At 37.4% G+C, this 23,604-nt stretch overlaps 1 protein-coding gene across 2 annotated transcripts in view; it reads left to right on the plus strand.

Moving 5' to 3' along the window:
* LOC131965453 (potassium voltage-gated channel subfamily D member 3-like) overlaps nucleotides 1–22,790 on the plus strand; it is a 170,500-nt gene extending 147,710 nt beyond the window's left edge. Inside the window, exons 5-9 of one of the 2 annotated variants that reach the window (XM_059328500.1) lie at nucleotides 6,877–6,978; nucleotides 9,294–9,320; nucleotides 13,280–13,372; nucleotides 16,135–16,394; nucleotides 18,160–22,790. In XM_059328500.1, coding sequence (XP_059184483.1) covers nucleotides 6,877–6,978; nucleotides 9,294–9,320; nucleotides 13,280–13,372; nucleotides 16,135–16,394; nucleotides 18,160–18,418 — 741 coding nt within the window. In that variant the 3' untranslated portion in view covers nucleotides 18,419–22,790. The remainder of the gene's footprint in view (nucleotides 1–6,876; nucleotides 6,979–9,293; nucleotides 9,321–13,279; nucleotides 13,373–16,134; nucleotides 16,395–18,159) is intronic. The other variant, XM_059328501.1, reaches the window with a different exon arrangement.
* Nucleotides 22,791–23,604: the final 814 nt, after the last annotated feature.

A 23,604-nucleotide genomic window follows, 5' to 3' on the forward strand; every position in this document is an offset into this window, starting at 1 on the left:
GAAGCACTATTGAGCTGAAATGAAAAAGAAATTACATTTTAATGCAGATTTTTTTGTTGCTGCAGTCATATGGGACCAGAAATGGAAACACTGATACACCAGAATCACCTGACCTGATGTGTTTCAAGAACAATAAGTATTAAGATAACTATGAATATAAAAAAATGTTGGTAACACATGAAACAGCAGGTAGACCAACAGCTGTGACTGAGGGAAAGGAAACACACACACTTAAACTTTTCAGTGTAAATTTACAGTAATTAAAAGTTTTTTTTACAGTTGTACTGTATTTTACAAATACCATGCACCACTAGAAATAAATTTGCAGTATATGACTAGTAAATCTACAACATAATACTGTTCAGTTTTGTTAGTTGTTGACAGTATGACATTAATGCAGTAAATACTGTTCAGATTGCATCATACTGAAATCAGGCCGATAATTACTAAAATTACAATGGGTCCTATCTATTCAATTAAATTCTGTGTTTATGTAGTTTATTTATATACTGGATTCTTACTCCATGTAAGCTTTGACTGTTAATTCATCTTTTTTTTTATTTCAGTATCTGTTATTAGGACTGAAAAAGTCTGATAACTATGTTCCTGTCAAAAGGTTCTGAAAGATTTTACCTCTATAATTGAAACCTTAAACACCTAAATACCTGTTGTAAACAGCAGTTGATAAAACAAAAATATAGTTAAAAATATGACTTTTGAATCGCCAGTACTAGAACTGTTTTGTACATTTACATTCACATAGTTCAGATGTATAGATCTTATTTTTATTTTTATTTTTTATTTTTAAATACATTAACTGTAAATGTTGGACTTTATTCATCCCAATAGATAGTTTTTTCCTATAGAAAAATGTATTAAATTTACAATAGGCAATCTGCTAAAACTATAGAAAAGTGCATCTTTGTTATCTATATTCTTTGCAATCTTTTACACAGTTTACAAGATTGCTTTGCCAACCCAGGAAAATGACTGTACACAGTGTTGCTGCTTTACAGACCTGGAGCTCAGTGTGCAGAGGTTACTTAGCTAAATCGCTCTGTGTAATTGTCTCTTCTTACCTTGTATTTTTGCCCACAACTGTAAAGGTTACATACCACCCACACATTAACTGTGTATCTGTGAGCTATTTTTATTCACCACTTTACAGAAGAAGAAAAAAACCTGCTGTAGCCACATGTGCCCTTTTTCCCCTGAGTTTGAGAATAGAAAGGAAGAAAAGTATAAAAGATTTGCTTCGTATTAGCTCAGCTTCCCTCCTATTACTTCCGTTCTCCTGGCCTTCCCGTCTTCTCTAGGTCTCATTCGTCTTCATTCTTCTCTAACAACAGGCTGCTCCGGGCTCCCATTACAATTATGTAGTCATCTGGGGATTTGACTTTACAAAAAGGTCTTCTCATGTACCCATTGTAGCCTCCCAGTCAGAAAATAGAAAGTAGAGAATCTAAATTGGATTTAATGATAGTCGTTCCTTACTAACTACTGTATGGTGGGAGGGGGCTCCGAATAGAGTGCAGAGTCTCCTCTTCATGTTCAGTCACCCACAGATGGCTTAATAGGAGCAGAAACAACCCCTGATACTAATGTGTGAAGTTGAAAAGAAAACTTCCCCGGACGAAAAAGAAGAAGACGGGTTTCTTTTTTTTATTTCTGCACAACAAAGCGGTGCCATCGAGTGTCACTGAGTGTCGAGGCGGTAAATGGACTGAGGTCACCTCGGTAATGGGACAGCAAAGTCAAGTGGAGCCACACTGAGAGATGGCAGGTTGTCTAGGAAGAAAGAAAAAAAAAAAAGAAAAAGGCCGGGGACGTGAGGGCAAAACAAGACGGCAGGAGCAAAAGAGGAAAGAGAGAAAGGAGGTCGGACATGACGGAAAGGGGAAAAGAGAGAAAGAGAACAGAGGAGAGCAGAAAGTCTGAAGGACAGAGAGGCTGATTGGGCTAAAGAAGGGGGAAAAAAGAAATGGTCTCTATATGCAGTAGTTTCAAGGCTCACTTGTCTTGGAGGTGAACATTTCATGCCTTTTCTCCTGGACGGCTGCAGTCTGGCTGTCGGACTGTGGGAGGTAATGTTGGAGCATATAGGCTTGATTTGCTCGGTCAACCAAGACCACAGATATATATATATATATATATTTCTTTTAAAGTAAAATCAGAAGAATTCTTCATCACCGGGCTTCAGACTGAGTGCTGAGAGGCCCATTAGGCCTGTCTCTGAACAGACTGTAATTTTACAGTAATTTAACTCCAAGAAGTTCTCCAGCCATGAAATACTTCCTCGTCACCCTCGATTGTTCAAAACATGTCAGTGAGACACACAGTAGCACTTGGTGACATGTTCCTTCATTAAATGATGTAGTTTAGTTCAGTCCCACAGACACCATCCTGCTGCTTAGTCCACAGGTGGAACTAGTCCTTGTCACATGTACTTTACTTCTGCCTGAGTAACAACTGCAAAAAAATCTGTTAGAAAGGCTCTTCTATTTCAAGAAATTACTTTTCTTTTACCAGACAGGAACCTAAAAATGCCATTGGTTACATGATGGAACTAGCATTTTGAGGCTCAACCCATAGAGACAAAAAGTTAGGATATTTTGGGATCCACTTCACTGATTCACCCAATTCGGATGTGATCACGCAATCAAATGGGCGTTTTTCACCAGTTATCAGCCAAGTCTGGGTGAGTGTAGGGGCAGACGCCACCTTCTAGAAAGGACAGCAGGTCGTTATCTACCCATTCAGTGGGCTGCTATTATCATGCGTTGATGACGGCATCCTCTAGTGGCTGCAGTAATTATGAATGACGCCAAGGCGGAAGTGAAACAAAGAATACAGCAGGGTGAGCAAGACAAACAAACCCAGACTTTCACCCAGGCCATGATTGGTTGGAACTCTGCAGCCACATGGCTCTTTCAGGGATCAGTTTGACTATTTTGGCCGTTTTTGACTTTTCATTCTGCCTGTAGATACAGACTCAACAAGACCAACGGGCAGACTGTCACGCACAAGAACAGGGTTCATGTCCCTTGTGAAAACTAAAGTAAATGACAAAGTAAATGAAAGTTACTTCATTTCCGGCACTGACATACACTTTTTTACACTTTAAACTGTCTTTTATAATGCCAGGATAAGGGAATTGTTTTGCCATAAACCTAGGTCAGTGGTTTTGTAGCCTAAATTCACAGAAAATGCAGCCTTTTTTATAACTGCAAACCATATTTGTATGCATAATGATGTGTGTGCTATTTGCTCCACGATACCATGAGCTGCGAAACGCTCATTTTGACAAACGCTCATATGTGCCGTTATGGATGATACTGACAAACGGTCTATTCTTAGGTTGTAGATTTAATTGACACAAAACAAAACAAACAAAAGTGTTTACCATGCCATGTTGGTATCATCTTTTTCAGCACAACCTCACCTATAAGATATTATCAATATTATTTTACTTTGACTTACTGGATCAACATTTTGAGCTCAAAAACAAAAAAATAAGTGGTTCTTTACTTTCAAAAACACAATCATGCTCAATGAAGAATCTTTCATGTTGCAAATGGTTGCAAAAATTAGGGTAACATCAAGTTCTATACTTTTATACTAAGTATATTTGACCTTATCTCTGGTTTTACTTGGCCTTATCATCATCAAACAAAAACTGGCATGAAGTTTGAATCCAGAACTTTAGAGTGAAGTTGACTGTGTGACGTCATGAAGAAATGTTTTGTAGTTATTTGATCACGTCTGTGTGATCTGTGACTCTAGAGGGTAAATCTTGAATTACATTTACATTACATTTAGTCATTTAGCAGACGCTTTTATCCAAAGCGACTTACAGAAAGAGTAAAAACAAACAATCAACACTGTAAAAAAAAAAACTGTTGTTTTTACGGTAAAAAAACGGCAGCTGTGGTTGCCAGAACTTTACCGTAATAAATGCGGTGCAACTTTTTGTAACATTACGGTAAAGCACTTTTGATTTCACGTTCAAGATTGCCCTTTTATTCCATATTTTACTGTAAAAAAAAAAAATCGCTGTTCTGCCATATAATTGACAAAAAAGATTTTACCATTAAATATTACAGTATATTTCTGTTAGAGATATGGTGTTTAGTGTGCCATATTGGTGCCAGTGTATTTTACAGTGGAGTAATGTATTTTTTTTTTTTTTTTTTTTTTAATTGTAAAAGATACTGTTTTGGCTGATATATACATACACTGTGTTTCATTGTGACTGAAACTGAATTAACCCATTGATCATTATACGGTATTTTACTGTCATGGTTTAGCAGTTTTTCACCGTAAAATCTACAGACATTTTTTACAGTGAAGGTATAGGTATATGACTCGAGACTTTATGACGACACCGATCTGGACTATACTTGGCATTAGATTTTTTTTCTTAAAAGCTTGTGTCTAAAGACTGCACCATCTTTGACTTGCTCACACTTCCAAAAATATTCATAATTTCATCAGCTCAGAGTAAAGAGTTCTTCGACAACCATTTGGGCTCAATGGACCGTTAGAGAAGATGAAATACTCCACACCACATCAGTAGAATCAGAGTTAGTTATTCTTTTATGGGTTTTTTCTCTGTGTCAAGGCGAGCTTTTGATCAATAAGAAAAGCAGGCAGTACTAGACGGCACTTTCCCTTTCAAATTCATTCACGCTTTCTATTGGAGCTCCGTAGAATGAAGCAGTCAACGGTTGTCTCTTCTTTTCCCCTCTTCCTCTTCGTTTCACATACTGTGCACGTACCTACACAGTCATTATTATTACATCTCAGTCTCCAGCCTTCCTCATACCTTCACAGGTATCTACAGCCTGACGGACAATTTCTGAAGCATCCAAACTAATTCCATTACTTTTGATTCGCGTCTGAGAAGCAGATATTGCTCTGCCTGTCTCCTGTTTCTGAAATACATTTATCGGGCAGAGAGAGAGCAGCAGGACAAGGTTAAAGGAATATCTCACCTTACGAGTCCAGAAGCATTTGAGGCCGCTGTATATCGTATGGAGTCGTCTTAATATCCTCTTCATTTTAGGAAATTCCCAATAAGATTTCTCTCTCATTTCCTGTCTGTCTCTCTCTGTTTAGTTATCGCATTTATCTTTTGCTGCACCTTATTGTAGACAAAGAGAAGATGGCAAACTGGCTTTGAAATTGAATGCATTTTAAATTCAGCACACAGGTTTATTGATGTAAACCTCTCAGCCTCTTATGGGCAGAATCGGCACTGATGCAGTAAATCATCCATTAGTTGTGTTTCAGTTGCTGACAAACTGCATCAGCAGGTGGGCTTCATTTTGCAGTTAAATGTGTCCTAGTTTTAGCATTCATGTGTTGTATTTGCTTTTTTTTGTTTCTGATGGTTTATGGGTTAGTTTGAATCTCCATTATCCTTTAAAAAAAAAAAAAAAAAAGATTAAACTGATGTGTGTTGCAGCTTCAAAGAGGCGTTCTTCATTGTTTATATGGATCCTCATTAGCTCCCACTAAGTGGTTGCTGGTTGATATAAAAAATTAATAGAAATAAACGGCAATTGAGAATAACACTGTCAATTGAATGAGAAAAAGACAGAACAAAACAAATATTATCATCAGAAAAAAATGAAAAAAAGAAAAAGTGGATTTTGTAGATAAAACATTATACAATGAAACAAAAAGTCAGAAAAAAGTTTCAAAAAAACTCATCTGTTCACATGGTTTTGGCCATATAAAGTTAAGGTCACCCAAGTCCTTATTATGGCTATAATCAACAATTTTTTAAATGACAAATTAATGGTTCTTGACGGTTTCTTTTAGTTCAGTGTTACATGCACCTCTGCTTGAAATATAATTTTCACAATAAATTGATAATCAAAACAGTTGCCAGTGGACTTTCTGTTGATGAATGGACAGCTGTTGTTGTCATATCCTTTTGAACCTTTTGGTCTGGTTTGTCCCGGATTAGGCTCAGCTGTTAAGTTACAAATGAGCAAAATCCTTTAAAATAGATTTATCGGACAGCAGCATGCTTCCACCACCCTGTGCACAGTTTGGGGAAGGTCCTTTTCTGTTTCAACATGTCAATGCTCATGGGCTTACAATCAACGTCCCAAAAAATTGTTGCTTGGCGTGAAATGACTTCTGCACAGAGCCCTGTTTATCCACATCATAGAAATAGAACGCGAGTAGAAGACGCATTCCCATTTAAATCGGCATAGCAAGATTGTCAGTAAAAAAAAATCTTTCTCCATAGATTTTTTTTACCATTACAAAGAAAATTCAACTAAAAAAGTGGCCTTACATTCTCAGCAATAACAACAAAAAAATAAAATAACGATACAATAAAGGGATAAATAAAAATTAATTTAAAAAAAATCAAAACAACAACAGCAAACACACACAAAAAAACACAAACCTGCACGGCCCATGGCCATCACTTCATCTTTCAATTAAATCTCCAGGTCCTCCTCTCTCTGTATCTCTTTACTGCCATATTTTTTGTGGGCTTTCTCCCTTATAAACTTAAAAAAAAAAAAACGGACAAACAGCGTAATGCTTCATTCACACGTTCCTGTTGAGCGATAACTTTGTTTGCCTCATTTTCTGTAACCACTGTTGCATGAAAGTGTGAAAATGTTTGAATTAGCAGTGTACATTGGTGGGTCGTAGAGTTCCTTTCTCAAACGTAAAGAGATTCTGAAATTGTGATGGATATATAACTGTACAGTAGTAGCTATTTAAATTACTACAGAGTTTGGGTGATGAGTTGGCAGAGTCTCTCCATGAAATACTGCATTAGTCATCTCCTGTGACCTCCCGCCCACCCTGTCTAATACTGCAACCTCTTCTCCTTCTTCCCACGCCCAGAAAGCCAGACTGGCCAGGATAAGAATATGCAAGTCCGGCAGCGCCAACGCCTTCCTCCAGTGCAAACGCAACGGACTGGTCAATGAATTGCTGGAGCTGACGGTGAGAACGAACTCTGACCCTCTAAACTAAGCACCGCCCACAGCAACGTGGGCGCCATGATTACTGGGAAGCAATCTCAAATGTGTTCATTAAAAACGATATAAAATGTCAGAAGAGTGTAATTCAATATAAGAGATTAATCATATCGTTCCTTGTCAAACATCCTTCTACTAATTATTTTAGTTCACTGCAACTCAGTAGTTTGGAAGCAGCAACTTCACATCAGCAGTGTGCGCACGCACGCACGCACGCACACACACACACACACACAAACATCTGCATACACACTCAAAATGACAAACAATTACTGCTTTAATTAAGCAAAGGACAATTTAGAAGTCATTTAGAGGCTATAACAGAGCAGCAGAAGTTGGAGTCATTACATTCTCGTAGCTATACGGGGCAGGGGTGATAGCAGAGGAGTTATGCAAATAATCCCCATGCAGGCGTTATCAGTGTAATCACACAAAGTACTTTTCTTAGTCGTCTTTCAGTCCCAGACTTGATTTAATCCACGTCTGTAAAACCGGCAAAGTCAGACAACAGAGGTTGTTTTTATTTTGCTTGCTTGTTGTGTCGCTCTTGGTGATAATTAGATGGTTAGTGCATTTTTTTAAAAAAAGAGGCTTCAGCAAACTTCAAAACTGCAGCAGTGAACAATGAGGCAGCGGAGGATGCTTAATGTCCACACACATAGCCTTGTTTTCTTACAAAAAGGTACACAATGTTTTCTTATTGTCTGTGATTATGTACAACGGCACTGTTATGTTCTTGTATTTTTTCATCAGCATATCTGCAATTACCTGCAACAATTGATTTTTGTGGCTTCTCTGGGGCATACATATAAAACATTGACATGGTGAACTAGCCATACAGATGCATATTTACTGATCCAGTAGACACAGAGCAATGTTAGCATTCACTTAAAGTCATGTTTTATACTCTCCTTTTAGCTGTTATTGGTCTCTACCTTCTCATGACAGAAATATCTGTCTCTTTAGCTGCATAGTGCTCCACTTTGGGTCTGCTATTTGGTGCAGACGCAGATATTATAGATATTGTAGTGACTTTAAGAGCACATTTTGAGAAGCATGCTTTTTCTCTTTCTTGCTGAGAATTAGATGAGATTGATGCTACTTTCATGTTTGTGCAGCAAATAAGACCTGCAATTAGCTTAGTTTAGCATTCAGACTGGAAAAATGTGATACAGTGAGCCTGGCTCTCTACCAAGTTCAAAAACATGCCTAGAAGCACATCTCACTAGCTCACTAATTAACATGTTTCTTGTGTTAAATATGTACATAAAACAAGTTTGTTTTTAAGGGGAGTTAGTTGCAGTTAGCATGTAAGCCTCCTTTATAAACTTTATATTTCTGTGTGTTTGGATTCAATTTTAGATACAATATTACTGGTAGATTTCAGAGACTAATGTCATGGTATTTTTTAACTGTGGGCAGATCCAGGCTAGCTATTCCCCTCTGCTTTCAGTTGTTATGCAAAGCTAAGCTAATTACCTCTTGGTTCGATACTGTACTTAAGAGACAGTTCACCCATGATATCAAAAACACACATATTTTCCTCTCTCCTGAGTGTTGATATCAGCTGTAGAGATGGCTGCCTTCTCTTGAATATAACAGAACTATATGACACTCTGGTGCTCACTGCACCAAAGAAATACATTTGATGAACTCAACAGCAATGTCTCTTTCCAGAAATCATGACCTGATTACTCAAGATAATCCACAGACTTTGTTGTGAACAGTTGCATGTAGGAACTATTTTCTTTCTACTGAGCCACAACCATTCCTGAACTGGAGGCTCGTGCTTCTGACAGAGATGTAAACATTAATTACATCCTCCTTGGCTGAGTTGCGCTAGGTGAGTTAGCAGTATTGGTTTCCAATAAACTAATCTCCACAAGCCAGCCTCGTCCATGAGTAGATGCGGGTGGCGTAAAGAAAATCATTCTTCAATGGAACATTTCACAACAAGGTATTTGGCTTATCCTGATTTCTGGAAAGAGACATCGCTGTTGAGGTTTTCAAGTGGTGTGCCATCTAGTTCCAATAATCAAGAGAAGGTGATATCTCAACAGGCAGCAACTCACACCAAAACAATCCCATTTGAGAAGAAGGACTGAGAGGAAGATATGTACGGTATGTTTTCATTTTTGGGGTGAACTGTCTCTTTAACACCCAGACATGAGAAATGATTTTCTCATCCAACACTCTGCAAGAAAAACAAACAAGCATTTATTTTAACATGTCTAACTCTTCATTTGAATCGCATGTCCTTCTCTTTATCTCCACTTGCAGACATCAACCAACTTTCTACTTTTTAAAGTAAGCACCCACCACCATGTTCTCTTCCACTTTTATGCTCATCCTTCTCTTTATTTTCAGCTTGTCACCAACATGGAAAAAATGCGTTTGGTAATGCATGAGCAAATTGCCTATATCCTTCCCATCCAGTCCATCACTCTTGCTTCCCGTGATATACTCCCCTCCTTGCAGATGGTTACTGAAATGCATTCGGATCTAATCGAGTCCAGTGTGAAAGCTCATGGGTGTCTGGAAGTGGTTGGAATTATCATATAAATGCCATCTGTGAGTGCTGAGCGACCCACATCCCTCTGCGTGTGTGTGATGAGGCTGCCAGAGGCCTGCCGCATCAAATTACGGTGGTGTCACTGCTGTCAGTCAGTCAGTAGCGCTGTGTGGGTCTGGGGTGGGAGTAAGTGGCGATTTCTATGACAAAATGACTGTTTCTCGCACAGCCTATAGTTAGATTTGAAGTTCTGGTCTGCTGGTCTTTTTCAGTTTACCCTGAAGGCGTTTTAATTTTCTGACAGCCATTTATTTGTTACTCGGATCACAAGCTCATTATCATGGAGGGTGATTTATTGATAATCCTGTCAACTTTTATTGTAACCTTGCATAGAAAGACCTTAAACCGCTTTATCCCTTTAGGTGCTTTAAACTTAATTTTCAATTTTAATCTTACAGGATTTGTTTCTGGTTAGCTCTCATGTTCTCAACATTAGCTCTCAACATCCAATCACTGGCCACAATGCAGATTTTTTTTTTGTGTGGCGTTTTACTCATTGGCACAAGAACCAATCAGATGTTTGAAAGGCAGCCTGAACTCATTAAAAGTCACATTTCCATAGAACTATATGTCATTGCCAATTACGTACATTTCGAGGGAAACATATTTTCTCTCAGATAATGTTTGTTCTTGTTGTATAAAAAAAACGCTTCTAATCGAAGTCCGCAAATATTTGAGCATGAAGATAGCTGTGGTGGATGATTCACATACACACAGGACTTTCACATAGGAGATCTCTGCTCACATAACGTGTGAAATAAAGATAGACTTATTTACATATGCATTTTAGTCTAAACCATGATCTGTTAGTAAACTTAACCATGTTGTTTAGTTGCCTAAACCTAAAGAAGTTATGCAACAAACATATTTATTTCAAGCATGAAAATTTATGAAACAAAACCAAGAATTTTTGTTTCTTACCCTAATCCTAATCCTAATCCTAACGATGACAGTTTCAAAATGTTTACCACATATCTAAAACTGTAGTTAAATCACAACGTTAACCAACTGTAAATCTGGGAGGAAATAAGTTTCCCTGAAAATGTAATCGAGAATGCAGCTTAGTTGCATGGGAATGTCATTTACGAAACGGTGTGGTGTAGGAGAGGAGCAGGTGATTTACAGTCACGTTATCTTCCAATGCCAATACTGGAAAAGTAGTACATTTTCTGGATAATCAATTGATAAACTGTTGATGGATAAAATGACAGATGGGATTTGTTGTTTTAGCTAGTTAAATAATTAATTGAATAAAAGTTAATCACCCAATCAAGTCAATATACCCATGAAGCAATTCTGCAGGGGCTGGGCGGCCTGGAGAAAATCAAATATAACAATATTTTTGAAAAAATGTTTCAATATCCCTGTCGCTTTTTACACAATGAGATTTTTGAGAAATAATCATCAGTAATGTGGGTAAAGGTCTTAGGTCCAGAGAATAACATAATTTATTGTAATGCTGACTTTAAAACCAAGAAAACACTTACAACATTAAAATATCCAAAATCTAAGATGCTAAATAGACTTTTATTACAGTATCTAAATATTGCTCAGCTGTAGTGCTGCTTATTCATTTGCAACATTGCCACAATGTCTAAACTCTCCCAGAGATGTGCTTCCAGGATCACAGTATGACACAGCTTTTATCTTTATATAATCCAACACTAAAGGATTGTTCTAACTTAACTTAAAATAAAGAAAAAGCTCTTGAACTGGTTCCAATTGTGTCTTATTGTTGGTAGCACTGCAAATCAAGAGCAGGACTAACTCATGGCAATTTACATTATCAACATCTATGTGATAAATAACACTGACCCAGGACCATATACTACATACAGTCAATACATAACAGTCAGGCATTTGACTGGGAAAACTAAACATGATTTATTGCAATAAAGAGAGGTCTCCTCCATTTAAGTCAATAAAAGCCATGTAGAAATCATAGATGGCTGATCTGTGAATGAAATGTTCAAGGTGATGAAGACATATTCATGCATGACACAGTCCTGCACACAGGCCATCTGAGGAACTCTCTTGATTTGTCAGATATTTAATTTACTGGCTGAGCCAAAAAGAGACCGTCCCATCTGGTAATTATGTCCCTTATTAGCTTGATATTTCAGTCCATGTCATAATTTATATTTATAATGCAGTGTGAAATTGCATATATCGTAATAAATCCATATCCATATCACCTGCTTATAACATAAGGACAAATTAAAGAGCCAGTCATCCCCATCAGCAGCTGAGAAAACTGACTTATGAAGACTCTAAAGATCCCATTTTGTAAAAAGTAAAATTAGTTATAAAGTAGGACTTATGTGCTACATAAATACTAAGTATCAAAACAGTAAACATGCACACAGTCCATATTTAAACAAAATGTTTTACTTTTAACTAAAATGAAACTGTGCCTTTTAACAAGCCATCAGTACACTTGAATAGATGCAGAAGTCCTGTTAATGCAATCAGAGCAGGCTGGGCTGCTTTTTGGGAGGGGTCTTAAAGAGACAGGCGCTAAATCAGAGCGTTTCAGACAGAGGATAAATAAAAACAATGTGTTTTTTGAAAATTGAAGCATGTAAACATAATCTTGTAGAAACATTAACACGAGTAAGAACCTGAAATTAAGCATAATATGTCACCTTTAAAGTAAGTAAAACTTCCTCTCCCAGGAACACAATTCAGCTGGACTGTATCAAATCAGATTTGTTCTCTATGTGAAGCTACGGTGACACAGGTTTAAGTATCTAGCAATACAAACGTGTCTGATAAGGCCTCTGCCACAGGGTAGATCCACACATTGAGACATCAGAAGGCGTAGTTTTCTTGTGCCCACATCACTGTATTGTTCATGTGTCTGGAATCTGAATGAGAGTCCTTGGGCTGGATCGCCACCCACCCAAATCCTTTGAGTAACAATGTGCGCTGTGGGGAGGGAATTAATTTGTTTTCAGTTTTCATGTTTTTTGGCAGTTGTGATTACTTTGAGACTAAGCTATATTGGAGCCTGAGCTTTGAAACCAAGTCCCGTTTGGAGAAATACCAGGAAAATGGTTCCATAAGTTTCTGTTTCTGTTTTTCCTCTTTCTGAAGCCTCACACATCAATAGCTGTTCAGCCGCCTGGAGCATCACATGACGCTCAGTGGTACCTACTTAGATAATTAAGTAAGAGAGCTGGCAACAACACAGTTTTAGATTTTTATTAGTTCAATAAACTGAAAGGGGAAATTGTTCTGCAGCCTGCTTATGTAAGGAACCAAACTAAAGCCAATTACAGTATTAATGGCACAAAGGATGCACAGTAGAGATGATTAATTATAAACAAACCACTTGCCAAGGCTCGCAGATCAAGTCACACCAAGCTGAAATGTGGTCCACCATGCAGCTTATTGGTTAGTAGGTTTTTGAAAGCAAACAGCAGGAGTTGTTGGCTACCTGCTCATAAGGGAAATTAGTGTGAAATCAACCAGCACGAACCAAGATAGACCAGTTTAAAATGGGAAACACGAAGCAGAACTAAAGAGTCACTTCCGACTTTTCATCACTGATGACAAAGTTTATATCCAACAGTCATTTTGTGCGCCGGGGGAGAGGCTTTAATAAGTGACGAGGATACAACAACAATGTAATTTGTCAACATTCATCAATTTTGTGTGTGTGTTTGTGTCTGTGCGTGTGTGGCTAACTAAGGATACAGAAGAGGATGAGCAGAAGCTGAGCAAGTCCTCCTCTCTGATAGAGAGCCAACACCACCACCTACTGCACTGCCTGGAGAAAACCACTGTGAGTACACTCAAACACCTCTCTGTCTTTTATCCAACACTTATTGTAAGTGTTGTTGTCATGTAAGAAGTTGATTCTGCGCCAGTTAAGTATTGCATAATGATAATAATGTTTTATAGCAGTGAAAAAGACTAAAATACTTGAGCACAACCTGTACTCGAGGTGCTGCCAACTGCAAGATAAACACATAATCAAAAAAAAAAAATGTTGGGGTATAGAAACTTCTATTGGTTAGAGGAAAATTTTTCAATGCAGGAAAATTGCTCATGTGAATGTTATACTATTATATATTAAATCATATTTATTATAATTATCATTACTTGTGCATTTCTATAAAAGCATTTGTAGCTGGTTGAGATGGACCTCATTTTTAACTATTCTGTGAAGAACTGCAACTAATAACTTATTAATTATTTCTTCAATTCATTTTTATTTATTTTTTTAATTAAAAATGCAATAATACCGGTCAAAATTATCCAAAGTGACACTTTGTCACAATGTCGTGTTTTGCCTAACCAACAGCTGAAACAAATAATAATAATAATAATAAATAAATAATAACAAAAGTAGCAATACTCACAACTGAGGAGCTGGAAACTTGAAATGCTTTTACATTTTGCACAATTAAATGATGCTGCAACGATTAGTCAGCTGATCTATTTTTCAATCTACATTGTTACGTCCCCTGTTTCTAGGGCCAGGGGAGTAACCATTGATGTTAATAACCCAGGGTAAAAAGGAAATAAAACAGGTAAACTGAGTACCTGCCAAAAGTAATTACTTTATTTATACAACACATAAAAAAGGTACAAGACAACAAACTCAAAACTACTTCCCCAAAACAGAAAGCGACCATAAACAAGCACAGTATAGGGAACACCTGCCAATCACGACTCTTTAGTCTCCACTAACGACAAGCACCTCTGTCCTCACAACACACAGATGGATCACAACCCTGAAGTGGCTCACAAGCCCCATCTGCTTGGATCTTCCCTCTTTTAACCTTCTGTATCCATTAATCAGTAGCTGACACTCATGGCAACCTGGAGGAGGTGTAGGAGGTGGTACCTAAAAGGAGACGAAGAGAAAACACACAAACACCAACCACTTCAGCCGTAACAGACATAAAAATAATTATTTTTGTATTTGGAAAATTGTTAAAGTAATTTTTCTTGCAAAATGGCAGAAAATGCTGTTTTCAGCCTTTGAAATATGGAGTTTCCCTGCTTTTCTCTATTTTATATCATAATACATTTGATGTCTTTGTGCTTTGGGCGGACTAAACAAAACCTTTAAGGATATCTCCTTGGTCTTTGAGAAACATTTCTTAGGACTTTCTGACTTTTTATAGACCAAACGATTCAGACATAATGAAAATAATTATTAGTTGCAGTCCTGAATCACCAGTTGATTGTCCGTCAAAGGGTTACCCAACTTATCTGTTCAGCAATGTTTTGTCTTTTGTCTTAATTTCACTAACTACGAGTTTCTAAAGCTGACAAATACTTGTGGTGGAGTGAAAAGTACATTTCTCTCTAAAGTGCAGTGGAGAAGAAAATAAAAAAAATGTGTAATTCTTAATTAGATCAATATACTTAGTTTTTTTTTTATTATCTTTATTTCGAACATGCAAGCAATAAAAAAAACAAGTTTAAATATTAATAGATAAATAAATAATAATAAATAAAAAACAAAACAAAAAAGCAAAAAAAAAAACAGACACTTTCTGCATGCTCGAAAGGGAGTAGGAGGAAGTTATAAAACGTATCTAGTCCTGCCCCTTAACAGATCAATTTGACTTGGATAGTTAGTATTATGTTATTAACATGTCAGTATGGTAAAAAGCTATATTAATGCATATATATATGAAATAATGAATATAATGTATATAGAGTTGCTCATGACCACTGGGAACCACACACTCAATCTGCAAAACTATTATATTTATGTGCATTTCCTGCTGTGTTGCTTCATTACTTATTATTTACAGTATTTGTATTTTATTTTGTATTGAACATATAGATTATCTGCAGTGGTTGAGCTTATTTTACACACCTGTGTGCCTTTTACACAACTGTTAATGACTACACATGTAGTGTTGTGGATGTGTGTTTAAACTTTTGACCCCCTGCACGAAACTTGTTGCTCCCCTCAGTGTCAATAAAACATCCTTGATCATATTTTTCGGGGTGCTGGGTAACATTTTATACCACTCCACGGAGTTGCCTTTTCAGGAGGTTTTTGTCGACACCGACTTACCCAGCAGCTCTCAAACCCTCCAGAGCACATCTGAAAGAGTCTCAGGGGAGCTTTATTGCTGTCAAAGACGTCTATCGATGTGACTGTAATGTTTTCCCTCTCATCTAATCTGTGGCTCAACATCAGTCTGAAGCAAGAAACAAAATTCTCGGCAAAAATGACACTTTTCACTCGACAGTTTGTGTGAGGAGAAGTTAATCCCGAGTCTGATTTGGCTGTTCTGAGTCACTAAACTCTTTAAAGTGTCAAATTTTGAGAGCTGCTGATTTGGAAAAGGCTTTGGTGTCAAAAAAATGATTTGTGTAAAACAGTAGTCGTTCTGTTCTCCAGTCAAGTCAAGTATACTGAGGGATTTTGTGCAAGGTTTTACTATTAGTTCATTATTGTTTTGTTGTCAGTATTTCTTAAATTGGATAATTACACCAGACCCATGAGACAGACCCATATTCTGTTTTCCTCTCTCTGCAGTGTGTTTAACCCACCATGCTGTTCCTTTTCTCCAGGCTCACGAGTTTGTGGACGAGCAGATGTACGAGCAGAACTGTTTAGAGACGGTGCTACAGACCTACCCGTCACGCAGCCCCTCTATATCCAGCCACGACAGCTCTGCGGGTACCTGCTGCGGCCGCAGGGCGAAGAGAAACACTCCTCTGCCCAACGCCAGCCTGCCCTCCACCCACCCCGTCCAAACGCACCAGAGCCCCCTGCAGGAGCTCAGCGCCATCCACATACAGTGTGGGGACCCGGCAACTCACACCACCAGGTAAAAGGAAAGCACTGCAAAAAAAGAAAAGTTGGGTGAACTCAAAATTTCAAGGTGACAAACTTCGATAAAATTTTAAGTTGGACAATTAAACTAAATATTTTAAGTTTTGTTTTTGAGTTTGCTCAACTCTGAATTCAGAGAAATGTGCTGAATTGGCACGATTGTAACACCGCTATTAAATGTCAGCTAATGTTGCGACCACAATTTTGGGTTAGCATTGATACGCTAATGGCTACTCTTGTAGCTGTAACAAGCAGCGCCGCTAGCATCAGTTAGCCGCTAGCTTTCGCTAATGACCAAATTTCACCGCTTTCCTGCATTTCACAACAAAGAAATAAGAGTTATCAGAACTATTGTCCCTTGTTGTGAACCCCAACTTAAAGATATAAGTAACAACAACTCACAAACTTGTTTTCGAGCAGACAACTGGCTTCCTTTGTTGTGCTAACTTACAGTATTGCCCTAAATATCAATAATTTATATTTCCAAGTTTTACCAACTTAAATCACTGTTTTAGGCCAAAAAATACAAGTTGGCTTTTTTGCAGTGAGGAGCCGCACACAGCAGCATCAGAGGGGAGACGGAGGCTTGGTATTCAGGTTGCTTGCTGAATTCTGCAAACAGTTTAAAATTTAGTTGGACAAAATATTTCTTCTTGAAAAGGATCCCTTCACCCAAATGACAAAAAGACGTGTTAAAGCACAGCACAAACATGGCTAGAAGTAGGGAGCAAATGAACAAAGTGATTTTAATCAATTCTCACTATTTTAAGCTAAGTTTTGGTTATTCCTCTGGATGCAAGTGTTACATGATTAATTTAAGCACCGTTGAATAGACAAATTTGGAGTCAATGTTATGGCTACGTTGCTGGCAGTTGCGTGTGCAGACTGGTGGCAAAAAAACTCAGAGGAAAACAGTTGCGATCCATAAAAGTAATTTGGGATGTCCAAAAATGACCCCCTCTGGAAAATAAGTCATATTATAGGATGTCGATTTTTGTCAAAAATTGTCAAATTTTAAAATGCCTAAAAATGCTTGAAATGGCCCAATTATAATCTGTTGATACATGCAGTAGTATAGTTTGTTCAAAAATAGTGAAAAAAAACAGCATATTATGGGATGTCCCAAAATGCCCAAAAAGACATATTGTAGTATGTTAATTTTTGTCAAAAATGGTCAAATGTTAAAATGGCTAAAAATGCTTAAAATTGGCCAAATTATACTTCCTTGATATATACGTGGTAGTATAGTTTCTCCAAAAATAGCATTAAATACCATATTATGTGATGTAAAAAAAATGAGTCCCTAAAAAAAAGGGCTAATTGTTTAAAGAAATCATTACTGTTTCTAACTTTAAAACCTCGGAAAATAAAACTGAAATCTATGTGGAGGGCAGTGAAATAAGAAAAATGTTTGCCCTTTAGTTTTTAGTTGTTGTTTTTAAAGGTTTGATATCCAAAATAGTCTAGATAGACATCTCCGTTTCAAATAAGATTTGATTTATTAGCTAATGTTATGTCGCCTGAACTTGCATAAGTGAAGATGAAGTATTTGTTTTTAATTATTATTTGTGCAATGCAATGTGTTTATTGGAAACGTTTGAGGAAAAATATGGCTTTTATGTACTTTATCTTGTATTTAAAAGTAGATGTAGTAGGGATTTTTTTTTCTTTGCCAAGGTCTCTGCACACAGCCTGGGAAAATGAACATTTCAAAATAGCTCATAGTCCCTCCTACTCTCTGTTTTTGTCTCTTTCTTTAGTCGCTCAAATCTCAACCTGAAAACTGACGAAGGCGGCAGGATCAACTGCAAAGGCGGCCGGCTCACCACAGCGATCATCAGCCTCCCATCGCCCCCCGCTCTGCCCCCCTCTCTGACCCCCGACAGCGATGGCCTCCGTGGGCCCTTGCACAGGAGGGGGCCTCCTCCACCCCCGGGGCACCCTGCAACTCCGAGCATCCAGACCACGACGAGCTCAGCCGGCACCAACATCAACATCGTCAAAGTCTCTGCGCTGTGACTCTCTGGCTGATGGATGTAACTCAGCTCAGCAGGAGGAAAGAAACAAGGAAAAAGAAGAGGAGGAGGAGGAGGAGGAGGAGGAGGTGAAGCAGGTAACGCTACCTTTATGGACGCAGCATGTCCCGTCTCACAGGGTCAACAGGAAGAGCGCTGTACTCCTGAGAAGACAGATGATGTGACATTATTGAGGTAGAGGATTGTAGATATGTGAAGCGAGAATCACACACTCGTCATGTCGTGTATGTACTGTAGATATGGACAGAGTCGCTGCATTTCTAATAGTTTCTAACAGCAGTACAGGTGTTTTACAGCAAGTACTGTGGAAAAGATTGAAAGACATTGTTCAATTAGTGTATCCGTACATCAGCAGAATCTGTTCGGCGTACCACAAATTCACAGTAAATTTAAAGTGAATTCACAGTGAAATAGTGACAAAGGATATTTTGTTGACTTTAAACGTGTTTGAAGAAAGGAAAAGAAGAAAAGTGTTGACTGTGTTAACTTGAATTTGACTGGTCTCGTTTGTGTTACGTGTTGTTTGTCTTAAGTATTTTGAGGAAAAAAAAGAATTTAAACAGTTTTAGATTTCTTTACAGCATCATTTGAGAAGTCACGGTACCTACGATGCTGCTAATATCATATCGCTGATATCTGAGTTTGATGTGTCCGAGACTGAAATAATTGTTGGTTCTGTTTTATTCATCATGTCAAAAACTCAAACCAAACTGTGCTTATTAGTTGCTTCATGTTTAAATTTCTGACTGGAGACTGCAGGGAGTGAGGCTGACCCGACAATGTCTTCATCATGAATTATTATTTTAGGTGTTCATACTGGTGAGACGAAGCTGTGGTTCTTAAGATGATAATAAAAACCCTCCAGCTGTCCACAAATTATTGAGTGGAGGGAGTAGAGGGTTGACATTTTCCTTAATAAATAAGGTCAGTTTTATTCTGTTTTTTTCTTATTTTCAACAAATCACATGAAAATATCACAGCCTTTCTTCACACCAGACACAAAGCTAATTTTTCGTACAGTGTGATAACATAAAAAGTCAATACAAAGATGCGAGTTGAGACAGACTTCCTACAACTTGCAGCATACAACATGAATGCACGATGCAAATGCTGCAAATCTTTCTACGTGTCACTGTGTCATTTAAGCCTATCGGCATCAACATTATCTTGCATAGCATAGCTCTGATTGATCCAAACTCCATTCGGAATACAAGAATTTAAAAGTCATTTGCTCGTCACCCTGCAGACACACCTAACAAAGCATGAATTCAGACTTTTTACACATCTGCATCATGTTGTAATTTCTTTTTTTAAACATATATTTATTGTTTTTTGTGTTAATATAACAACATCCAACAACCAAAACTTCACAAACATATGGCAGCAATGAAAACAATAATTAAAATATCAATTTTCTGCACACTTTTAATCTGTTTATGGAAATTAGGTCAAAGCAAAATCAGTTTACTTTGCATGTTCTGCTTGTCCTGAACTCCATTTAGAAAACAAGCATTTTTAAAGTTGTTTGCTCGTCATCCTGCTGTCAGACCTGACAAAACAGCAATTCAGACTTTTTTACATATGATAGTGCCCCATCAGCAGTCAACCAGTTTCCAGGAGAAGGCGGTGAAATTCACTGAGCTGTGTGCACCTCCATGACAGCGTTTGGTTTTCTGACGTATCTGGGACTTGCACAACTGGGACAGAGCATCAATAGTGGTTATTTCAGCCACAGTTGATCACAGAAAGAAATGGCGTCTTGTTCACACTAGCACGTCTTGCGCAATTAACATGAATAAACTCAAACTCGCACAACTTACACATGGTGAAAATTCGATTTGCGTCTGCTGTGAACACCCTGTGAAAACTTTCTGACCTTCTTTTTCTTGGTATTTCTTGACAATAAGAAAACATTGAATATTTCTAATCTTATCCCTCAAAATAACAAAATACATAGAGTATTTTTCACTATACCCGTATATGATCCTGTTTATATAAATGTGTTCAGTGCTTGTTGTTCTGTGGATAATTAAAACTGCAGCTGTAATGCCGCCTCTACCCTCTACCTGAGAGGGAAAATAAAATGCTAATTTGTGTATTCATCATGAGAACGAGTGGGCATTTTAGGTATTGAATGCAAAAAAGGTTGAGCACCACTTTTTATATCGAACAACCACCTGAGACTATTCCAGGAAGAGGGCTGATTCATGTGCGGGCCAGGTTTTTCAAACTAAAACTGAACATAAAAAGCTACATGAGTATTATTCGTAGAGTTCTAAAATGGAGAGAGCAAGGGTAAAATATGATTCTTTTGTCATCTTCTCTCTCTTATTTTTCTTAGAAATTCAAACAAAGCAGAAATACAAATGCCCAAATTGGTTGTACCATTATGTGTTGTGAGTTAAACTGCCAATGAAAAGATGCTATTTCACAGATGAGTGCAGTTTATGAGGTGGCAACTAAAAAAAAAGTCATAATCATTTCAAATAGCTAACCACAGGTTTTAAATGTATTTTAAAACCTCAAAGTTAAATTTCTATGGAGCCAAGTAAATGAAAATACTACTTTGAAAAAAATAATTGTCAATTCAAGGTCCTCTTACTGTCTTTTCCAAAGCTTTCATCCCAGTCAAATAGTCTTTCACAAGCAGATGGAAGTTTTCTGTGAGACAGATGCATCATTTTTTTCTTGAATTTTAATGGTGCAAAATGTGATTCTGGTTGATTGTTGATTGATCTCATTGTATTGAAATACAGACACTTTGGGTCAGAGTTCCAGCCCGGCTACCAACCCAAAGTGTCAAAGTATTTGACAACCTGGGAATGAGACTCAACAATGAACCGGAATCACATGTTTCATGGTTAACCCTTTGGAGTCCACAAAAGCACTGACACATTACGTCTTCATTATGTCATGGCATAATAACGAAGCAACTTCAAGCCCTGACATCGAGTTCCCTCTAAAGTTCTGGCTTCAAACTGCCAGTTTTTGTTTGATGATGATAGGCCAAATATATGTAGTATAAAATATAGAACTAGAACCTCATTTTATATATATATATATTCACATTTGCAACATTTCAAATTCTTACTGAGCATGACTAGTTTTATAATACTAATATACTCCAGTTTTATGTTTTGGGGTTTTTTCTTCTTTCTCCTGGGTTCAAAATGGTTATCCCGTAAGTCAGCGAAAAAATATTCATCAGATCAAATAGGTGAGGTGCTGTGCTATTCAAAAACTGACAAAATAGCCCAAGACTCCAAAGGGTAAAGTAAACATGGATAAGAAATCAGATAACTGCTGTGGATGAAATCACAAACGCTACAGAGCAAGCAGGTAAACAGATCTGTCTTTATTATAACTGAACAAACTCCTCAGCTGATGAGGAACATGTGATTTGGTTGAAAGGCGTTAAGAAGACCTTAAGCTGTCAAATTATTTCCAGGGTAAATTAAGAACATTAAAGCTTTAGAAGAGGCAGCTCAGCCATGGCAGTCTCAAAGACGGTCACTAGATGGCAGCAAAGATGCATTCTGACAGTGAAAAATGATTAAAAATAATTCTTGTTCATGGCCTCACTCCTGCATTGATATTATTTATATACCTACCTGCTGCACATGTGTTCATCTGAAGTTGATAGACGCCTGGTGTTTGGAATAGTTTGTGACTACTTGCAAAGTGTGCTATGGTTATTTGTGTCAAATAAACAATGTGTTTATTTGTCTTTATTGTTTCGCTAAAGTGGAAACTATGATTAAACTTCATGTGTTTTGTTTTTTTTGAGGCACCAAGTGAAATTGTTTTTGGCTGTATCGGTAAACTTTGTGTTGCACTCCTGTATTTTGTCACGTTTTAAAAACCGAGGTGAACGTATTTGTGCCAAAAGGGTCACTCTACCATCCTCTGTAGGGACAACAAAGTAGTAGTACTCTCTATGCTGCTATATAAAAGATTACAAACCCTTTAGATAATTTTTCCTCTCACTGTTAATGCTGAAAATAACAAGCGTCCGCTCCGTCGTAGTGTCCATAACTGGGATTTTGGTTGACACAGTATCTACACATTAGGGCTTCTTGCAGTATCACAGATCACCACCATGCTTCAACAACACAAAGCACTGCTCTCACACTGTATGATGATTCATTGTTGTCATTATACGATGGATTTGACTTCAAAAGGCATTGTGGGGGTCACTTTTTTAAAAGTCTTGGCATTGCTGTTTGTGTTGTTTCTTATCTTTTTATCCTTTTGAACTGAGCTTTTCTGTCTGTTTGTTGTGTTTACAGTATTCTGTCAGTTTGTTATAACAGCTATGAAATGTCAGATGAGAATTAAAATCTGCCACAACAATCGAGTGTCGCCTTTCTTCTCGCTCCAACATGAAAATGTATATTTATGTTGTGTTATTTTCTGTTTCAGTCATGTTTTTTTTTTTTTAGAATTTAACACAGTTCAAAGCTCTAGTGTTCTGCAAATGCATTTAACCTGCAATCAAGAGGACCAAAATGTTGATGTCGATTTTTGTCAAAAATCGTCAAATTTTAAAATGCCTAAAAATGCTTAAAATGGGTCCATTATAGTTTATTGATACATATTAGAGCATATTATGGCCAGGAATGACTGGGAAAAAATCATATTATGCAATGTACAAAAACTGGAAAAAAAAGTCATACTATAGTATGTCGATTTCTGTCAAATTTTAAAATGCTTAAAAATGCTTCAAATGGGTCAATTATAGTCTATTGATACATATTAGAGGATAATAATGCCAGAATTGACAGGCAAAAAATAATGTCCAAGAACTAGGGGGAAAAAGTCAAACTATAGCATGTCGATTTTTGTTAAAAAATGTTTTAAATGACTAAAAAAATCGGTCCATTATAGTCTGTTGATAAAGTTCCAACGAATGGCCTTTTTGCAGCATGATGTCCCACCTCAGAACCGTCAGGTTGTTAAAAAGTTTCTCTCTTCAAACCACCACATCGTCACAAAACGATGTTCCTGTCTGCACATCTGTTCACGTCTCACTGGATGGCAGCAAAACACACAACAACACATTCTCATGAACTCCATGCACACATCCTCTTTTCTTTAGTGTACAGGGGCATTATTAACAAAACGCATCTTATACACTCGTCTTGATTGATGATTGTATTAATATTATTA

The sequence above is a fragment of the Centropristis striata genome, chromosome 3 (genome assembly GCF_030273125.1).
Source record: "Centropristis striata isolate RG_2023a ecotype Rhode Island chromosome 3, C.striata_1.0, whole genome shotgun sequence".
Classification (NCBI taxonomy): Eukaryota; Metazoa; Chordata; class Actinopteri; order Perciformes; family Serranidae; genus Centropristis; species Centropristis striata.